The sequence below is a fragment of the Geospiza fortis genome, unplaced genomic scaffold (assembly GCF_000277835.1).
Source record: "Geospiza fortis unplaced genomic scaffold, GeoFor_1.0 scaffold70, whole genome shotgun sequence".
NCBI classification, from domain to species: domain Eukaryota; kingdom Metazoa; phylum Chordata; class Aves; order Passeriformes; family Thraupidae; genus Geospiza; species Geospiza fortis.
Genome location: NW_005054317.1, coordinates 8,517,075 through 8,535,325, shown reverse-complemented (window position 1 = coordinate 8,535,325; position 18,251 = coordinate 8,517,075). Strand labels below are relative to the sequence as shown.

The window sequence follows — 18,251 nt, the reverse complement described above, 5'->3', positions numbered from 1 at the left end:
ACACACTCAGGGTCCCAAGTTCAGACTCCTATGTTCTCCCAGAAAATGCCATCCCTCTATTCCCTCAGCACAGTGCAGAGCTCCAAAGATGCTCTGAACACAGATTCCAATGTCAGGAAATTAAGAACTCCACTGCTTCTCAGAGATATTCCTGGTACAAGTTACAGCTGCCTCCTTTATCCATGGCAATTTCCTGACTCTCCATACACCTTTGGAAAGCGTTTCTCTGCCATCTAACAAGGCAGACAACCAGGTGGAGGTGAAGTTTACTTCATGCAGTAGGTATCATAAGCATACTGGAGCTTAGGACCAGCCTTTTACTGGGTACATGTAATAACATATAGATTACATCCATGTATACACCAGTTTGAAATGGTTTGGCCTCAATTATTGCCTCACTTGAATAATCCAACATTGCTAGAGCTTTAGATTTTTTTTATTTGATTTGCAGCCAAAGATAATGTTGTTGCAGTATTAATACTCAAGTGAATTATTTTAACAACACACCTCCACCCAATCCCACATGCCAACAATGACAGCACACACCAAAAAAAAAAGCCTGTTTGCCTTATGTTATTTTAAAGTGACACTTCCAAATATTTTCCCTTTCACCTTATTCTATATACAGTGTAATTCAATTGCAAAAAAAAGTTTACATTCACAATCATGTAGCCAAGACAATCATCTCTGCAAACAAAAGTTTCCCCTGGTTCTTGCTGGACCATGGACCTGGTTCCCCTGGACACATGTCCCTGAGGTACCTAGGATAAGCAGTTTATTCCTGCTGTCTTCCATCCAGGAAAATTACATCCCAAGTTTGCACCCAGTAAAACCCTGGCCTGACAATAAAGATTGGACTCACAACAGTAGACTGTCCATTGCCAACCCACCTGCCTCCAACAGGGGCTTCCAGCTCCGCTGAGGAGCCAGATGACTCCTCCCTCCTGAGCTGAACAAAGACACAGACTGGAACACACTGGGTGGGAGCTCTCAGCCAGGCTCAGTGAAGTTTCTCACAAAACACATTCTCAGATGTGGCAAGGCACCAAGCTGGCAAAAGCTCACACCACCACTGACCATGGCAATCTGGACTCATCCACCACACTCCTTGTCTACAGCAACACTTGGCACCTTCTGATTCCTGATCACAGGAGAAGCCCAGTGATGTAAATCATGCACAAGGCTGTTGCAGTAATGCTGGCTCTCCATAACACCTCTCTCCTGCAGTCCTGCTCCACTGGGCAACTCCTGTTCCAGAAGAGATGCAGCAATTCAAGGAATGCTGCCCACCTGATCTATCACCTCTTTTTCATAAACTGCAATACAAAGGGCAACAGCTGCAACACAAAGGACAGCACCTCATCAAAATGAGATGGAATTGTCCCATTTGCAGATTCCCCAGGCTGCTATTTTACTGTTACCTGTGTCTCATATTTCAAGGCTTTGGTTCTTTTCCATGGTCTGGGGATCTGCAGCTGACTCTGTGGCAGTGCTACAAACTCCAGTATCATGATGGAACTGCCTGCTCTGTTTGCCTTGCTGCTCTCCCCACCATATGCCCACAGCTTCCATGTCCTCTGCTACAAATTCTGACAGAAATCTGAAGGCTACAGATTTGCAGGCACATCACAGGTAAAACAAACCTAGAAACAAACTTTGACAAGATGCCACTCCGTGGCAAAGGAATTTTAATTGAGATAAATGCCACATCTCCTATGTGCATCCTTTCTTTGCTCTCTTTCATTGCCCAAAGGTAAATCTCTAAAATAAGTCTATCCCTCTGGAATGGATATGGGAGTTTTATTTGTCTCAGAGTTTGTCTCCTGAATTATAAATTCCTCTGGGCTCAATTTCCTGCTTCTAGCCTTGCCTGGTCCCCACTCTGCTGCTCAGGTTTATAAGGTTATTTTCAATTCCTACTACAAAAGCAGGTTCATGCCTTTGTTTCTTCTATTCAGCACGAAGTGGCTTTGCAGAATTTTCCCTTTTAGTCCCCTTTCAAGTCTCTACTATTTCTACTGTCCCCCCTTGTCATGCTTGAGGAATCTAGTCACCTTTTCAGGATCTTCCTGCAGAAAATTGGCTTGTTGCTCCCACCACCCCTATTCATACAACCTCCTTCATGGGCCTCTGTCCAGGCAAAGCACAGCTGCCAAAGTCAAGTATTCTGCCCAAGGAGCACAACACATCCAGCCTACAAGGTCCAAACACATTCACAATAACTCAATCACCATCTCAAAATACTCTGAATACTCTCACTCTCCACTATCACACATGGAAGACCAAGTCTTTGCTGCTGCAAATTTCCTATTAGAGCTTAAATAGAAATGGCCTGGAGGCAAAACCATAGAAAACAAATCAGTGGCAGCAATTTGTACCTTGGGCAGATTATCTCAGCAAGAAAACTGTAAATAAATTACAACACAAAATACAGGGGTTGGTGATCTAAGAGATTAGCAGCTCACAACCAGATGCAAGTGGATTGGATACAAAAAAAATCCTAAATTGGAAACATGTTGTAAATATTTCAGTTCATCTGCCTCTGCCAAACAGGCAAAGCAAAGCACAGGAGTCACTGCCTTGGACAAGCACAGTACACAGGTGCAGACAGACAAGATGAACCCATCTGCTCGTTTCAAACTGTTCTTCCTATGCATGACAAGATCTAGTTTTACTCCCAAAGTGGCAAATGGTCTCTTTTTTGTGGCCACACTACGTGTCAATAAGGATGGAAAGAACAGTATTTATTTCATGGCAAACTCTGATCCTTTAAGTCTGATTTCATCGAGGTCTGGAACATAAGATCTCAGTTAAAAGGTAACTGAAAAACAGTTACAAGGAAACCCTGGAATCTGTAACTCAGAGGTCACCTGGCAGACATGAAGAACCAGGCAGACAGTGGGAAGCCACATGGTTTTTTACAGTTGCCTGGCTTTTCATGGTATTTTACTTAAATCTGTCACTGCTAAATTTTATTGCAACAAACTGAGGAAGCAGCTGTTGTGGACAGAAAAATCCTGGCCATTACTACTTTAAAACAAAACAGAGACAACAACCACACTTGTAAGAGGAAACATTGGGGAAAAAAAAGGCTTTCAAGCACAAACAGGAAAGCGAAACAAGGTACCAGAATCATAAATGTGTTTGAGATTTCAAAGAATAGATAGTTCTCAGCCTAGAACATAATAATGAGCTGTAACTGGATAACAAACATTCATTATTTTTTTAGTTGTGCAAGATACCACTAACCATGAAATTGAAATGCACAAAGTTTCATACATCATCTGAGTATCAAAGACATTACATGCAAATTATTTGTTTATACTGAAACAAAAAGCTGAATACATCCCCATTTCATATAATATGGCATCACATGACATGCAGCAGCTCAAAATGTTTCTTGCCAAAATCTGGAAATGCTAGCTTTTATCCAGAATACATACCTATTTTGTTCTGCATAGGCTGGAAAAAAATAATGTATACTTCTCTTCAAAACACAGATGTCTGTGTGTGACTATTCACTTGTTCCTGACATTTTAGGTTACATAGTTTGTATCCTATTCCTTGAATGGCAGCAAACCCTGCAAGAATGAGGATGTGCAATGCCTCTGTTCCAGAACAAAGATGCCCAATTCATAGAATTTAACAATTTGAAAACATTAGAGTAAGAGATAAATGGCCAACAAACAAAAAGGAACAAACAAAAAGTACCTAGAGAGAGAAACACGGGAATCTTTTAGAATTTTTCAGGTTTAAACAAAGCACCCACACATGTGCATGGCACACAAATTCCCTAGTGAGCAGGTATGCATGCCCACAGCCTCTTCACTTCTACAGCTGTAATAACTCTAATGCTGCCTTCATTCCAATCTATGAACACAGCAAGAACCCCACAGCTCACAATTCACAGCACTGTCAGATGATTACACTATTCCAATTTCCTCCTTTCCTTACAGCTCCTATTCTACATTAAAGAATTAAGAAGTAAAGTGTTTCTAACTCTAGAAGAACAGCTTAACAGGAGTATGCCCATCAAGATCTGGAATCAAGCAATCAAACAGTAAGTATTCTTTTTATTTGTGAAGTGACTTAAAATATATGTAAATTTCACTACTTTGGGGTCCACAATCCCTTTTTTTAATTCCTGGGGAGGTAATCTGAAGCTTACTTATAGTATCACCTCCCTTTAAAGCCTGCAAACATAAAGAAAAGCATGTTGAAAGCCACAAAAAAATGTACAGTTATTTGGAGGAGGTTAAGATTTCTGAACTGGTAGTTGTAAACTTGGTGGAGAAAAAAACTCCCTCTATAATGAAATACATGTGAGAACAACCAGCACAAAACACGTTGGCTTATGAATGTAAGACCCCTTATCCATGTACACACACACACACACTCTGCACCAGGCAGGTCTATTTGGCAGGGGACAGAGAGAGAAAAGGCAATAACACTTTGCTGTATTACTCAGTCATACAACCTCTGGGCACAGCAGCCACCTAAAATGAGTCCACATTATTCAATACAGTGGTTGGTAAAAAAAAAAGAGGACAAAAAAAGGACATACATAAGACCAAAATCAATCTGCTGATATTACAGAAAACAACAGATGCACAAAGAATGAAGACAACTAATAGTTATCCTGTTTTGCAAACGGGAGAGAAGATCCATATATGTGATCCTAACTAATAATATGATGGTATTTTAACATAGTCATCATCAGCCTGGGGGCTATTTCTGAGGGATAAGACATAGTTGGGAAAAACAGATCTATTGCCAGTCAATTAAATTCTCTTCAGAGGGACTCACATTTCTGCTGGAAATATTTGAGGGTTTGGAAGCATCTCTCCATTGCAGTGTGTCAGTTCCTAGCAAGCAAGCCCAGTAAGCCATCCTTCACCTATGGATCTCCTTGGGCACCAATGCCTGCTGCTACAACATTTCTAATTCTCAAGAAGGATGGCAAAGAGAAGAGCTGGGAGTCTTGTCCCATTGTATTCATGGGGAAATCCCCACCAAGCACATGGAAAAGCTTTTATTTACCAAGATCCCTACTGGGGGAAACATACAACAGAAAGACCAGCACCGACAGCCTCATTACACAATTTTACAGCATTTCCAAGCAATAAAAACCTTTCAGCACTTGGAGCCCCAGGAAACAAGCCAGCACTAAAGTCTATACAGCAATGATGTGACTGGACACAAGTGAGCAGACACCCCAGCCCCAGAGAGCCCATGAGGAGTAGAAGTGCTCCCTACCCGCAGTTCAGCTGGCAGGGCGCAGTCTGCCAGGAGAGCCAGATCTTCCTGCAGCCGGCAGTTACCTGTGGGCTCAATGGTCAGCACTTTCACACAGGTCCCTGGCTTGGAAGAGACTGCAAGAAGCAAAAAAACAAAAGAGCAGAGATTCCTGAATTCCTCCACAAAAATTCTCTCTCATTTAGATAAAAGACGTGCCAGGAAAACCAGTATTATTGCTGTTCAGCTTTTACTGCAAAACACACACAATTCTTCTATGCACACACACATTCAGCACCCCTCAGTGCAGCCAGCGAGCAGGGCTAGAAGGGGATGCATGTATTGCTGCCTCTCCTCAAACCTCCACTTAATTCCGCATGCTGGAATATCAACTGTGGGAAACAAAGTTGTCACAAGCATATTTCAAGCCCAACTTGCCCTTTGGAATCCACATCATCAATTACAGTTGAAGACCATGGATCAGGCTACCCTGATCCCTGTACAAGCCAGTCACACACTGCCTTCCCCAGCTACCCCTAGAGCTGACAGTGTCACCTAAGGTAAAGCCCATGCCAGGGAGTTTTTAAAACTAATCTGCTTCCCTGCCTTTCTGCTCTGTCACGTGCTTTCACTGGCTCCCACTTCAGCTGTGCCATCCTGACTTCACTGCAAGGAACAAGGGAATTTATTCTTGTTTAGCCAGTAAATTCAGCAGGTATGACTCTGTCCTCTACTCTCCATCTATGATCCCTAAATCACAAAGACCCCAAAGTACCCCGACTCCTGCACATGCCTGACCTAAGCATCACTACCATCAATAAGCTGAAACAGACCATTCAGAGACAGCAATTTCATTTGCTTTTTTCAGACCTAGTGTGTCTTCCCATCTTGTCTTATCAGCCTACACAATAAAACAGCCCATTAAAGGGAAAGCAAAATACATGATCATACTTTAGTGGTCTTGCTATGACCAAAGTTGCTGTGGAGCTCATAGTAGCCAGTCCTAACTTCAAACAAGTGGCAGCCCAAAGCAGACCCACTATGATATGATGCCATCTTGGCACAACTTTTCTCGTTTTGGATACCTTGCTCCACCACCTGAGGTTTGTTCTCAGGTCAGCAAGGTTTGGGGGAAGAACTGGATCATGTTAAGACATTCAAGAGTCCCTGGTATACAAGGAGGCATGTGAAAAAAGACAGAGCACCACTGGAAAATGCAAAGTTGTGGTGAGGAAGCCTTAAGATACTGTTGGGAGCCAGAGAGACACAGAGTTAACTCCAAAGCATTCAGAAGAATTTCTGACAGGTATGATTCACCACATTAAAACCCCTCACAGGTGAATCACGCCACCTTGAGACCTCATTTCTCCTGACATTTTGCACAGCATTACATGAGCTCCATCAGATGACTCCATTGGGTCGTGGGCGAAACAAGACCACAATGTGCCACAAAACAAGATCTCCACCCCCACCTCCACATCACTGCTGCACCCTTCAAATATGCCACCACTGTGCCTCTCCATAGGCTGCATATCCCAGAAAGATTGCTGGAAAGGGAAGGATAATCTACCAGTATAAAAGAGTCATGTACTGGTACCATGATCTGTCAATACAATAGTCAGGTACCATTTCCTACCCACAAAGCTCACCAGCAAGGAGACAGGCTGCCCTATTAGCACAAAATGCTACCCTCAGATAGGAAACTTCCAGGGTAAATAAGCTAAGAGGAGGCCTGGCACCAACACAAACCAGACTGAGTGCATTTTCTCAAAAAGCCCTGATCACTTACACACCAGCATGAGAGAAGGAAATTTCTTCCTTTGCAATTAGAAATTCTTCGCGGCACAGAGAAACATTTGTATTTCTGTAGTACTTATTGTAACAGTCACCAGGTCAGGCTCTGTAAGTGCTAATGGACTCAGGAAGTTTTAAGTCAAGGCAAAGAGCTCTTCTCTTGAGATCCACAGAGCATCTGTGAACTTTCCCAGTGACACAAAAGAACAGTGATTCTTCTGAGAAGCAAATCTATTCAGACACTGCATCTCAAATCCAAGGGCATGGCTCTTTGGTATCACTCAAAAATCTTTCCTAACAGAGACAACAAAAATCAAACTTGTGAAATAGGAATAAGCTGCTGGCTGCCAGCAAGGAGCAGGGACCATGAAAGAGGAACGAAAGAAAGAAAAATGGAGGGGTTTCTGAGAAAAAGCAACATAAACAATGCAAGGAGATGAAGGGAATAACCAAACTGTGGTTGAGGTTCAGATTGGGTTTCTTCCCAGTCTAGCACAGCTGTACAGCACTCAACATCACCTACCAATGTATCAGCTGCCTTGGTTTTCCTGCTCAATACTTCTTTGCAGTCTTCTGGTTAAATTGAGCCAATGTACCACAAAACATAAGAGCCACAAATAAACTACACTAAACACCCAAAACCTTCAAAATGTTCACACTCAGATGCATCTTCTTCCCTAATGGCATAATTAGCTAGAAACACATATTCAGTGTCTTTGCTACAATGGTAAGCATCTTGTTCTCACCCCTTTTGGCCTAAAACCTGCTGAAGTAACTGCAGAACATTTATTTTTTAATACATACACTTCTACAGGAAGGATTATAGCTTAATCTGGACAAATTGTTTGAGCTCTTCCAAACACTACAATAATTTTTCCTTTCATAGCCACAATATACACACAGGGGAAAATAGGCAAGCATTCACACCCAAATATATCTCAGGTGCAACAGAAGGCACTGGGTCATCCTCTTCCTGTACTACTGTCTGTGCATGCCGAGATAGTAAGTGCTTTTGAAATACTGATTAACTCTAGATAATGAGATTGCCGACACTGCAATTATCCAGTGGAGCTGCAGAGGCTTGAGTTCATCTTGTTTTCTTGTTTCAACTTCATAATACAGATGCAGTACATGACCCTGGCTCTGCAAGCTGAATCAGATGTCTGTTCCACAGCACACACTTGGAACAGGTTTCTAAAACACTCAAAGAAACAGACACGCTTCGTCAAGTGCCAGACATGATGTGATCTAAGATCTTTCCAATTTTTTAACTTCTATAAATCTTACATATATGCCTTTCTGCAGAATCAAGTTTTCCTGGCTTCCACATGAGACTTAAGAAACAAACTTCTAACAGTTGTTCTATTTGTTTAAATCCAACCTGTCATAAATAAAAACCAAGACTAGAACTTCCATCAGTGCTTTAAACCACCCACGGATAGTCTTCTGTCAAGCCTCAAAATTGAAAAACTAGTCCCTCCCCAAAGAACAAAGTTAAATTATTGTTATAATTGCATTTCCAAGTGGTGCTTTTATTTAAAACTTCCAACTAACCTGAAACTTTACTTCATTATTTTCCATCTGAAAACCCACCAAGAAATCAGCTTTTTTGCAGTTCACAGATTTAAGCACCTTCTTTTCCTTCCACAATATAGTATGAGATTTTAAATAAATTAATTTAATGGAATGTCTCAGCTAGACCCTGGGAGAAAAAGATAAAAAGAAAAAAACAGGTCTATGGCATCTTACTGAACTAATCTGATATCAAAAGATGACACAAAATAATTTTGTTACCTGATTTCTGAGTAGCTTTTATTTTATATTCATTCACCACTCCCCTTTTCCACCACTTATTTAATACAAACTGATACCTCAGAGTTTTTGCAGATACCAAGAAATGAATTTCTAATCTCTTCAGGTCCATGTTTACATTTGTGTTTACACAGCAGAAGCCAGACCTGTGCCACAGCTTCCATAAGGTCTTGCACCCTGGTCTACACGGGAACAGCTGTAGCATGGTAATCTTGTACCCCACCACCTCCAAACAACTGCACATGAGTAAAGGGAGACCTGCACATGGTAATATCTTCCAAGTGATCTGCAGATGAGGAATTTCTTGAGCCAGAAGTATTCTATCAATTATGTCCTGCAGCTTCAGGAGGCTGAATAATCACAACTCGTATTCAAAAGGAAAAGGTGGAACAGCTACACCCCTGCCTCTTAGATCAGGGAAGAAGATGCTATTGACTCTAAACTATAGACTGGAGTCTCTTCTCAGAAAAAAATTAACTTGATTAAAGTAAAGAAGTTAACTCAGAGCATGGAATGAGAATCAGCAGCTTTCAGCCTGAAGGTTTTGTTATCCGGTAATTTTTTCTGCTTCGTGACTAACAGCACTTGTGCTGCTCTGATTGCTCTTCACGTGTGCATTAGCTTCAGCTAAGGAGATTAATTATCAACTCCAACTGCTGGTCTTCATGAAATAAGCTTTGGATAACAAAAAGTCCTTAAATAGAGGATTGTTTCATTTAAGGTTTGGCACATTCATGTGTTACTAATATACACATGCTTTCAGAAATACTTCTTTGCTTTTAAAAAAGAGTTCTATCTCCCTCTGCACCCTTTCTGGGCCAATTATCAAATATTTTACTTTAGTTAGGGGTCAGATAAATGCAGAAAATTACCTCTAACTGTATATTTTATCTTTCTGGGGATTTAAATAAGCTCCATATTGGAAGGCACTTGCCAATACATACTCCACTATGCTCAATTGAATGTCTGGCAACCATGGCAAAGCCCTGCTGCCATGGCTGCTCTACTATAAAGAAAGCATTCAATATAAATTATAAACATGCATGTGTCAGAAACTATTACAGCTACCCTACAGAAAGGCCATGACTGAAAACTGTCATGCAAATGTGAAACAGAATCCACAACAGAATCATTTTCTGGAAGCCCCAAGAACACCATGAAACATCCACTAACACACTTTCCTGTTTCTCCCTGGAAGGGCACACAGGCACAGCAGAGACAACAGCAAGTCAAATGCTTACCAAATTCATAGACTTTTTTACATTTGGTCTCCAAATCATCGATGAGGTCCTGCAGCCGACACTGCTTGGCCAACCTCTTGCAATCACTGACATATTCGACATCGATATCCAGACGACCTGTCAAGAAGAAATGCAGACAGCTCACTTAATCCACAGGATTTAGGTGTAAAAATGGCAAAAATAAGGATGAAAGACGTCACAGAAATTTAGTAATTAGATACACTGCATCACTTTTCAGCACCCACTTAACAACTCAGTCCCAGAAGCTAAGACTTGGTATTCCACCACCACCCACCACTCAAATCAATAACAGTTTGACATTTAACTCACATTTCCACTCTCCAGGGTTTGCCCTAATAGCTTCATTCAAGAGTCCAAAGACCAAACAGGCTATACAAAACACGTCTAATTCCCTCAGAAAACCAAAAAACAGTAACACAACAGCAGCAAGCATGACTGCCACCACTGAATATCTGGTTTTGGGTAAGAATAGACTTTAGGCTCATAAGTTTTCTTCCCAGGATCTTTTACAATTACTGAAAATATGGCAAGGGACATTTCTGAACGCACTGTATTGGAAAAGAGCCTTGAAGACAATGTTAATTTCTGGCACCACCTTCTGGCCTGAGATAGTTCAGCATTTAGCATGCCTACAATACAACACTGGGTATTTTCATAGAAGGTTTAGGATCAACTTCTGTTCAAAAAATACCAGAAAGTAGTCAAAACATTCAGCACACACTATTCAGGTCTGCCAAACTGAAAATATCCTATATGGGAACCTGGCTTTTCACCACCTTATGAGGCTGTTACATCAGATGACAGACTTTCCTTCCTTAAGTCAAAAATACAGTCTCCAGATCCATCCAACCAATCAACCTAAGCTGATTTTGGTTTTAATTGACTGTATAATTACTGGCAGGACAACAACTGGCAAAAGGTACAAACATCTTGGAAGAGACGGTGATTGCTCACAGTCTCCCTTTTTGCCAGCAGAGAAGATTTGTTGGCAACTCAAGCACCCAAACACTGCTGAGTGCAAGGCTGTGCCACTCAGTGCAGAGGCACAGACAGCTGCCCACCAACCATGTAAACAAACACCAGAGGGCAAGGTCATTTACCTGTGTATAGATACTGCAGAAGAGCTCCAAAGGCTGCTGGGTTAATCTAAAATAAAACAAGAGAAAGTTACATTTGGAATCACCATGGATTTAACAATGAGTTAGAAACATGATCCTGAACAAGTAAGGAAAAAACCCCTTTAAGTAAGAACTCGCACATAATGATTTACTTGCTCTCACATAACTAATGCTGCCACTCCACCTGGCTTACACAGCTCTTCACTGTTTCAACTGATACTAATCCCTCTGGTGCCTCAGGGGACAGGACCTGACTAATGGAGGAACTCAAAAGACACAGTTGTAATACAGGCTCTGCAAAATCCAGGTTTTTACTGATCATAAACATTTCCACATCTTCCTAATTCCAGAGGAAAGACGTTCTTGTACAAAGAGAGAGGAGAGCAGTGTTCTGAGAAACTGGAATTATGTTTGTCACAAGAGGATTTGCACTGCCAGAGTCAAGTTACAGAAATGTGTGCCAGAGTATTGATGGTTAATGGATGGAATGCACTTATGGCCTATTTAGTTCTTTCTGGAAAGGCAACAAAAGGGACTCAATTAGTGGCAATTATGGAGGTGATGTCTTCACCACAGACCACCTGTCCACCAGGAATTAGACAGACTCAACTCATCCCAGAGAGGGGTCATGATGCAGCTGGCAGATGGTAACAGCTACATGCTACTGCAATTAATTAAGGTATGTTTGAGTCCATGACAGAGGGAATAAAGGGAAGGTATGCAATCTACAGCTTTTTGTTATATGAAAAAGATGCAACTTTACTGCATAAAGTGCCTCCACAAGCCCCTCTCCTCAACTAGGGTCATTCTGAGCCCCAGGAGCTATTCACTGTGGAAGTGAACCCTCAAACTCACTTTCCTCACCCAGCTGGAACAGCAAAAGAAAGGAAAGAGCTGGAAGCACAGCCTTGCTCACCAGTGGGTGCTTCAACACTATCATGTTTTTCCCCTTCCATTTGGTCTCAAACATCTCTGCAAAGTAGGCGCTGCGGGCGCTGAGGATGCAGCGGTGGGCACAGAAGGATTTGCCATGGACGATGAAAACAATGTCACTCTGGTAACCCTGCTCCAGCAACCTGTGAGGAACAGAGAAGGGAAACTCCTTGCAGGATGAAAAAGGAAAGAATGGAGTAATGCTAGTGGGGAACATGGTACAATTAGGGCTAAATGAACATTGGCCATTGCAGTCCCTCCCTGCCCAGTGGGAAGGCCAGCATGGGGGCTGGTGCTTCACATACTCAAGTGGGATCACACTCCCTTCCATAACTCAAAGAAGTTTTGTTAGTGCAACAGGGAGGCTGCAGAATGAAATCTTCCTGTCTTAGGTGAGCACCTGAACACAAGATTTTAAAGTGGAACTTGTTGCTCCCAAGCACATCTTCAAAAGTTAATACTGCTTTTAAACTGTCAGATGTCAAAAAAAAAGCCCTGCAAAATGACACACTTTCAAAAAGAACTACTCTGCTACAAAGTAAGATGCAACTTTCCTGCTCTCTGGGCACTGTCAGTGTGTATGCTTTAACCACCTAACAAATAGGAGAAGACTTGACATCCCCCACCCTCAGAAAAAGGAAGGATGTGACAGGCATGAAATACAGGCAATTACCACATCAGAGGTGAAGCCTTGTTTATGCCTGCATGCCCATACCTTCATTCTTCAAAAGGAAAAAACAAAACTGCCAGTTTTAGAGCTTACAGCAACCATCACCAGTGTTTGTGTTTCTAATGTGTGGACATGAAGCATCATACTCCTTCTAGAGAGCTGGACTGGTGCACAGAAAGGTGTGGAGTCACACACACAGATGTTGTCAGAGTCTTGAATGCCAATCTCAATCTCCTGCCACTAGCACACCCTTCCTTCTAAGTGTCTTGCCCTAAACCAAACAGAAGCATTAGGTTTTTACTTTTTTCCCCCCAGCTGTTGCCCTTTGTTTCAATTTTAACACAAGGTCTATTTGAATGAGAAGCAGAAACCAGCACATTTTAGCTTTCATGTATGCTCAACCCTGCACATCTGAGGCACAGTCACCAGGGCAGTAATAAATCACCCTGCAAAATTCTGCCTCCCTGGAACACAGAATCTGATTTTACTCAGATAAATGAGTTTCCTTCCTCCCCTTGCTTCCTACAGCTTCAGAAATTAGGACACTGTAGTACTAGGAAGATTGTCAGATTTTTCTAGGACTTATTAACATTCCAGTGTCCAAAAAAACAACCCACAAGGTTTCAACATTTCTAAGTCAGTCCAGTGGGAAATAAAAAGGAAAAAAAAAAAAAAACAACAACCAGCAAGTCTGTAATAACATCAGAGTTACCAAGGTAGAGAAACAGCAAGAAGAAAAATTTGAAACTATTCCTCTACTCCTGAGCAAGTTAGCCTGCCACTCCAGCTCTAGTACAATGTGGGACAGGCAATTTTCAGAAGTATCTTAAAAAATTTTAAAAGCCAAAAAGAAAGAACTGGACAATGTCACTGTGAATCAGTTTGAGGCTTCTTAAAGTGCTCTGTTTCACAAATGAGAAACATTTTATCAGTGTTGAAAATTTAAACTAGCAAGCTATAGTACCCTCAGGCCTGAAACTTAACTTTAGTTGACATACTATCCTAAATTGTTGATGTGGTTTTAGTGAAGAGATTTTGGTTTGACAGTCAAGGATGACAGCTTAGAACTTCTGCATAATAAAGACCAGCTTTCTGACTCAAGTGGGTACCAAACTCACTGAAGGCTATGTACACACACACACACACCTGGAGATCATCCCTTAGGGCACAGAGGAACAGCCCTTACGAAGCTCTACATGCCCAGGAATGACAGAGGGAACTGATCAGCTGCCTTTCAACGGCAGCTGGCAACCCTGGTCAGTACTGCATTACATTCAGCTGCTCTGAACAGAGAGATGGAACATGCAGAAGAGCTCAGGCAGGCTGATGGCTGCTCTGCCCATGCCCATGTCCTCACCTCTGCAGGAACACATCATAGTAGTCCCTCCTCATGCACTTGGCTGTGATCTGCTTGTACTCCTTCAGCAGCCGGCGGATGGCGTCGCTCAGAGCTCCGTACAGACAGCGCTCCCCATCAAAAGTGTTCGCCTCACACTTTGCCCCTGTAAAACAGCCACAGGCCAGCAGGCACAGTTAGATCCTTCTCCAATGTCCCCAAATGGTCACTAAAGAAGTATGATTTCTGTCTGCTGATATGTTTCACTGTAGTCCCCTCTGCTGATGAGCATATTGACAAAAACTGAGCTCCCTTCACATGTGTACAATCTTAAACTGCTCTCCCACAGACAAATCCCTTTCTGAGGCAGTAATGACTCGTTTAAAGTGACCTGTGCAAAAAGCCTCTCAGCAGGGCTCCAGCAGTTTTCTGGGAAGACAAATCTCACTGAACAAAGAGTTCAATCATTTCTTGGACTGTTAAGAACTCCTCCTAGTAAGTATTTCTGCTTTGTATAACCTCTTTAGGTTAGAACCTGCTAGAATTTTAGAGGGCATTTGCTTTTTCCGATTTAGAATTACACAAGCGGTTGATTAAGATGATGGGAATTAAGTAGAAAACCAAACCTTTGGAGATGTGACTCTGCACTCTGGTTCCTCTGGCAAAACACTACCAGTGCCTAGGGGAATCTGGGTGCTGAGAACCCAGTTGGCAGGCACTTGGCCTGAAGAATTGGTCTTGCTTTGTTTGAGATTAGCAAAATCCCTTTTAAGTCCTGCTTACAAAGCCAGGTTATCAGTAGAGTACAAGAAAGTTTTACGCAGACAATCCTTCCTATGAGGTACAACTCTTAGATCAGCATATTCTCAACACCACTGCATCCTCACAAAACATATGCTGTGATTTCAGAAAGTCATGCTGCCTTGAGCCATCACAGACAGCTTCCCTTTCTGTGCATTTTCAAGATTTCAAGCAAATCAAGAAATTTTAAGCGATTTCAAGAAGCAAATTCAAATAGCAAATGGCCTGCAAAAGAGACCATGAAGGTGTGTGCAGGGCTCCCTCTGTAGCCTGAGATCACTGATCAGATGGTTGGTTGTAACAGAAGAAGTTTCCACAAGGGACAGCTAGAAGGACATACAATCCCAACAGACCAGAGGAAGATACTGCATCCTTATCAGGAGGACACTTTGCTCACCATTGGCTAGAAGATAACGTACAAGCTCCTCATGTCCACACAGACAGGCGTAATACCTGGCAATAACAAGAGAAAGAAAATTAGAGATGCTGTAGGAAGCAAAATTCAGTATTTTGGCACATCACCACACACAGATCACAGCACTGAGCATCCCTGAGAAGCTTGGGAGATGACTCCTGATAGGAGTGAGGAATTGGTACCAAATAGCACAGAAGCCTGATCCCAGCAACAGACTAAGCAGGATCTGTTCCCAGCAATCCCAGGCACTGCAAGGAGATCTCAAGGTCCCAGTTTGGGTTCAGCATCTTCTGTTGCACCACCAGCTGCCAAATCCATCCTCATTTTAATGGAGATCATTTCATGGGCACTCAGCAGTCCACTGAATTCTCAAAAACACTCCTTGCTCCTTCTGTTGTCAGGCTGACTGCTGCACACTGTGCCAAGGAGGAAACAGCACCCACACTGGGTGTGCAGCAAATCCACCCCCAGAAAACAGAACTTCTACTTCAATGAGTTTTGTTTTCTCTTTCACAGTCTAAGCCTTTCATGATTCTCCTTCACAAGGACCTCAAATTATCCTACAAATTAGAGGAGAATTCTGTAAAATGCATTGCAGCAGCCAGATGTTGGTCTATCTTTACTTTGGGATGTTATTCTGTACTCTAAATATAATGCAGATGTCTAAATTGCATTGAATGTCCTTTGAAATTGTGGGGAGGTAACATTCACAGCACATCCCTCAGCACCTCAAGGGGGTTCCTCATTACCTACTGCCAGACAGACTGTGATCCCACAGTCACCTGGCATTTTACCAGGCCAAGCTTTCACCCAAAACGACATGCCAGAATGCCATAGACTTTGGTGAGGGGAAAGCCTCATCCAGCCAAGAGCAGACTGCTTAATCCAGGTAATCTGGCCACAAAACCCCACTTGTCAGCATCACCACAGCAAGCCCCGGCCAAACTGGGAGACAAAGACACATTTAGCACAGCGCCCACAGGGAAGGGAAGCAGAACTACATAGCCAAAGCTCCAAAAAAGCAGAACCTGAGACATTTTGTAACAGTGCTCATGGCTGCTGATGCAGAGAGAGTAAAGGAGCGCTGAGGCCCTACCCCCCGCCCAGCCAGTGCTCCAGGCTGCAGCACTCACAGGGGTGTACTGTCCCACTTATCACGGACATTAATTTCCACATCTCGCTGTTCAAGAAGGTATCTGGAAAAAAAGGGAAAGAGCAAAGTTATAACTTCATGCAGTACTCAGTCACATTCTCCTCTTTCAGAAGATGTAACATCAAGTTCATAGAGTAACTTCCAAAGTATGACAGGATCTTGCACTGGACTTGGGGAACTGTCAGCTGTGGCTGAAGGGGCATCAGCCAAATGTTCAACCCAAAGAATGTTGTTCTACAGCATGGCCTGGCAGCTGCCTTTAATTTTAAGTGGTGCACATGGGGGAAAGAGGGTGATCAAATGCATCTCTAACAGGACAGCAATCTCAAAAGAAGCCTGAGTACTTCTGCAGCACCTTCACATTCCCCAGCAATGCTCCCAGCCTGGATGCTTACAAATAAGTGGCCAGTTTTATGAAGCCAAGGCTGGACTCCCCTCTTGCTCATGGCTTTTCCTGACAAAACCAACATCAGTGTCACTCCAGACTGCTCTTAAATCCTGCCACTTCCTTGTCCTGCATGTTTAGGCTGGATCCAATGCTGTCAACACTCCCTCTCTCACACCTCTAGAAGCCAGACTTCGCCTTGCAGAGAAATCTCCTGCACAGCATGGTTCTTGTTAGAGCCTGTACTGCAACAACCACATGTAAAAGTCACTCTCAGCCTTCACAAAGACTCTTGAGTTTTGGTTTTTTTATCATCCACCAGAAGTCCTCTCTTTCACTCCCTTCACCTTTGCTGTCTCAAACTTCAGGTTCCTCTGAACATATTCAACACACCAAGCAACTCAGCTCTTTTCTGCTCAGTCCCATGTGGTCAGTTTGTCCCCCTGCCCTGACAGCACTCTCAGACTCTCATTTCTCCACCACTACTTCTACACAAGTCATCTTAAACCTCTGTAAGACCATCCCTCAGATCCCTCCTTCTGCAGTTTACTGCTTCCAAGGATTTAATCTAACACAATCACAACAGATAACAATGTTCTCCAAACCTTATCTATCGGCACACTTATCCTTTACTAGCAAGCACTTTGAAACTGAGGTTGCTTTGATTATCTGGCATATCATACATTAAGAGATGGAAGAATCAAGTAGGATAAAAGGGTGAAGAACAGTTTTAGATTCAAACCATGAGATGCAGGGAAAAAGCTTGTTGTAAACTCTGAACCTTGCATTCACCCTGCAGACAAGCCCATCTGCCTCCTGATCCGAAATCACTGCAGTTAAGCTGTGCTGCTTTGAGATAGGCGAGGAAACTTGACCTGAAATTTCAGTATCCCATATTTCTCAGACACACTCCCGCAGCCTACAGCACAAGGTGTCTAAACATTTCCATGACAATTGCGTCCCAGGCATCCAGCTTCCTACCAACGCAAAGACCATTTCCAACGGGAAAGAAGAGCAGCTGGAGAGGAGCCTTGTGCAAGGACATTTGCCACCGGCAGCATCCACACCCAGGAGCACGCAGTGACCGTGTGACACTCAGACACCTGCCGGAAACGGGCACACCTCACCCCAACCTAACCCCGGCAAAGCCCCGCTGCACACCCAGCTCCTCGGGGTGCAAACAAGCGGCATTTTTGTACGAGAAACAAACTGTGACAGTCGCCCTGGGGAGGCCTGGGACGAGCTTCAGGTGAACACGTCCCGGCGAGGCCGGGCTGCCCCGACAGGGCCGGCCCCGCTCGCCCCGGTGACCGGGGCGGTTAAAGCAGCGGCGGGTG

General features: G+C 43.1%; 1 protein-coding gene across 1 annotated transcript in view; it reads right to left on the bottom strand.

The window, feature by feature from the left end:
- ABTB1 (ankyrin repeat and BTB domain containing 1) overlaps positions 1-12,360 on the bottom strand; it is a 21,437-nt gene extending 9,077 nt beyond the window's left edge. The window contains exons 1-4 of the mRNA XM_031056382.1: positions 12,138-12,360; positions 11,204-11,249; positions 10,083-10,199; positions 5,257-5,372 (exon numbers count right to left, since the gene is read on the bottom strand). Of these exons, the coding sequence (XP_030912242.1) occupies positions 5,257-5,372; positions 10,083-10,199; positions 11,204-11,249; positions 12,138-12,191 (333 nt within the window). The 5' untranslated portion in view covers positions 12,192-12,360. The remainder of the gene's footprint in view (positions 1-5,256; positions 5,373-10,082; positions 10,200-11,203; positions 11,250-12,137) is intronic.
- Between the last annotated feature and the right edge of the window lie 5,891 nt (positions 12,361-18,251).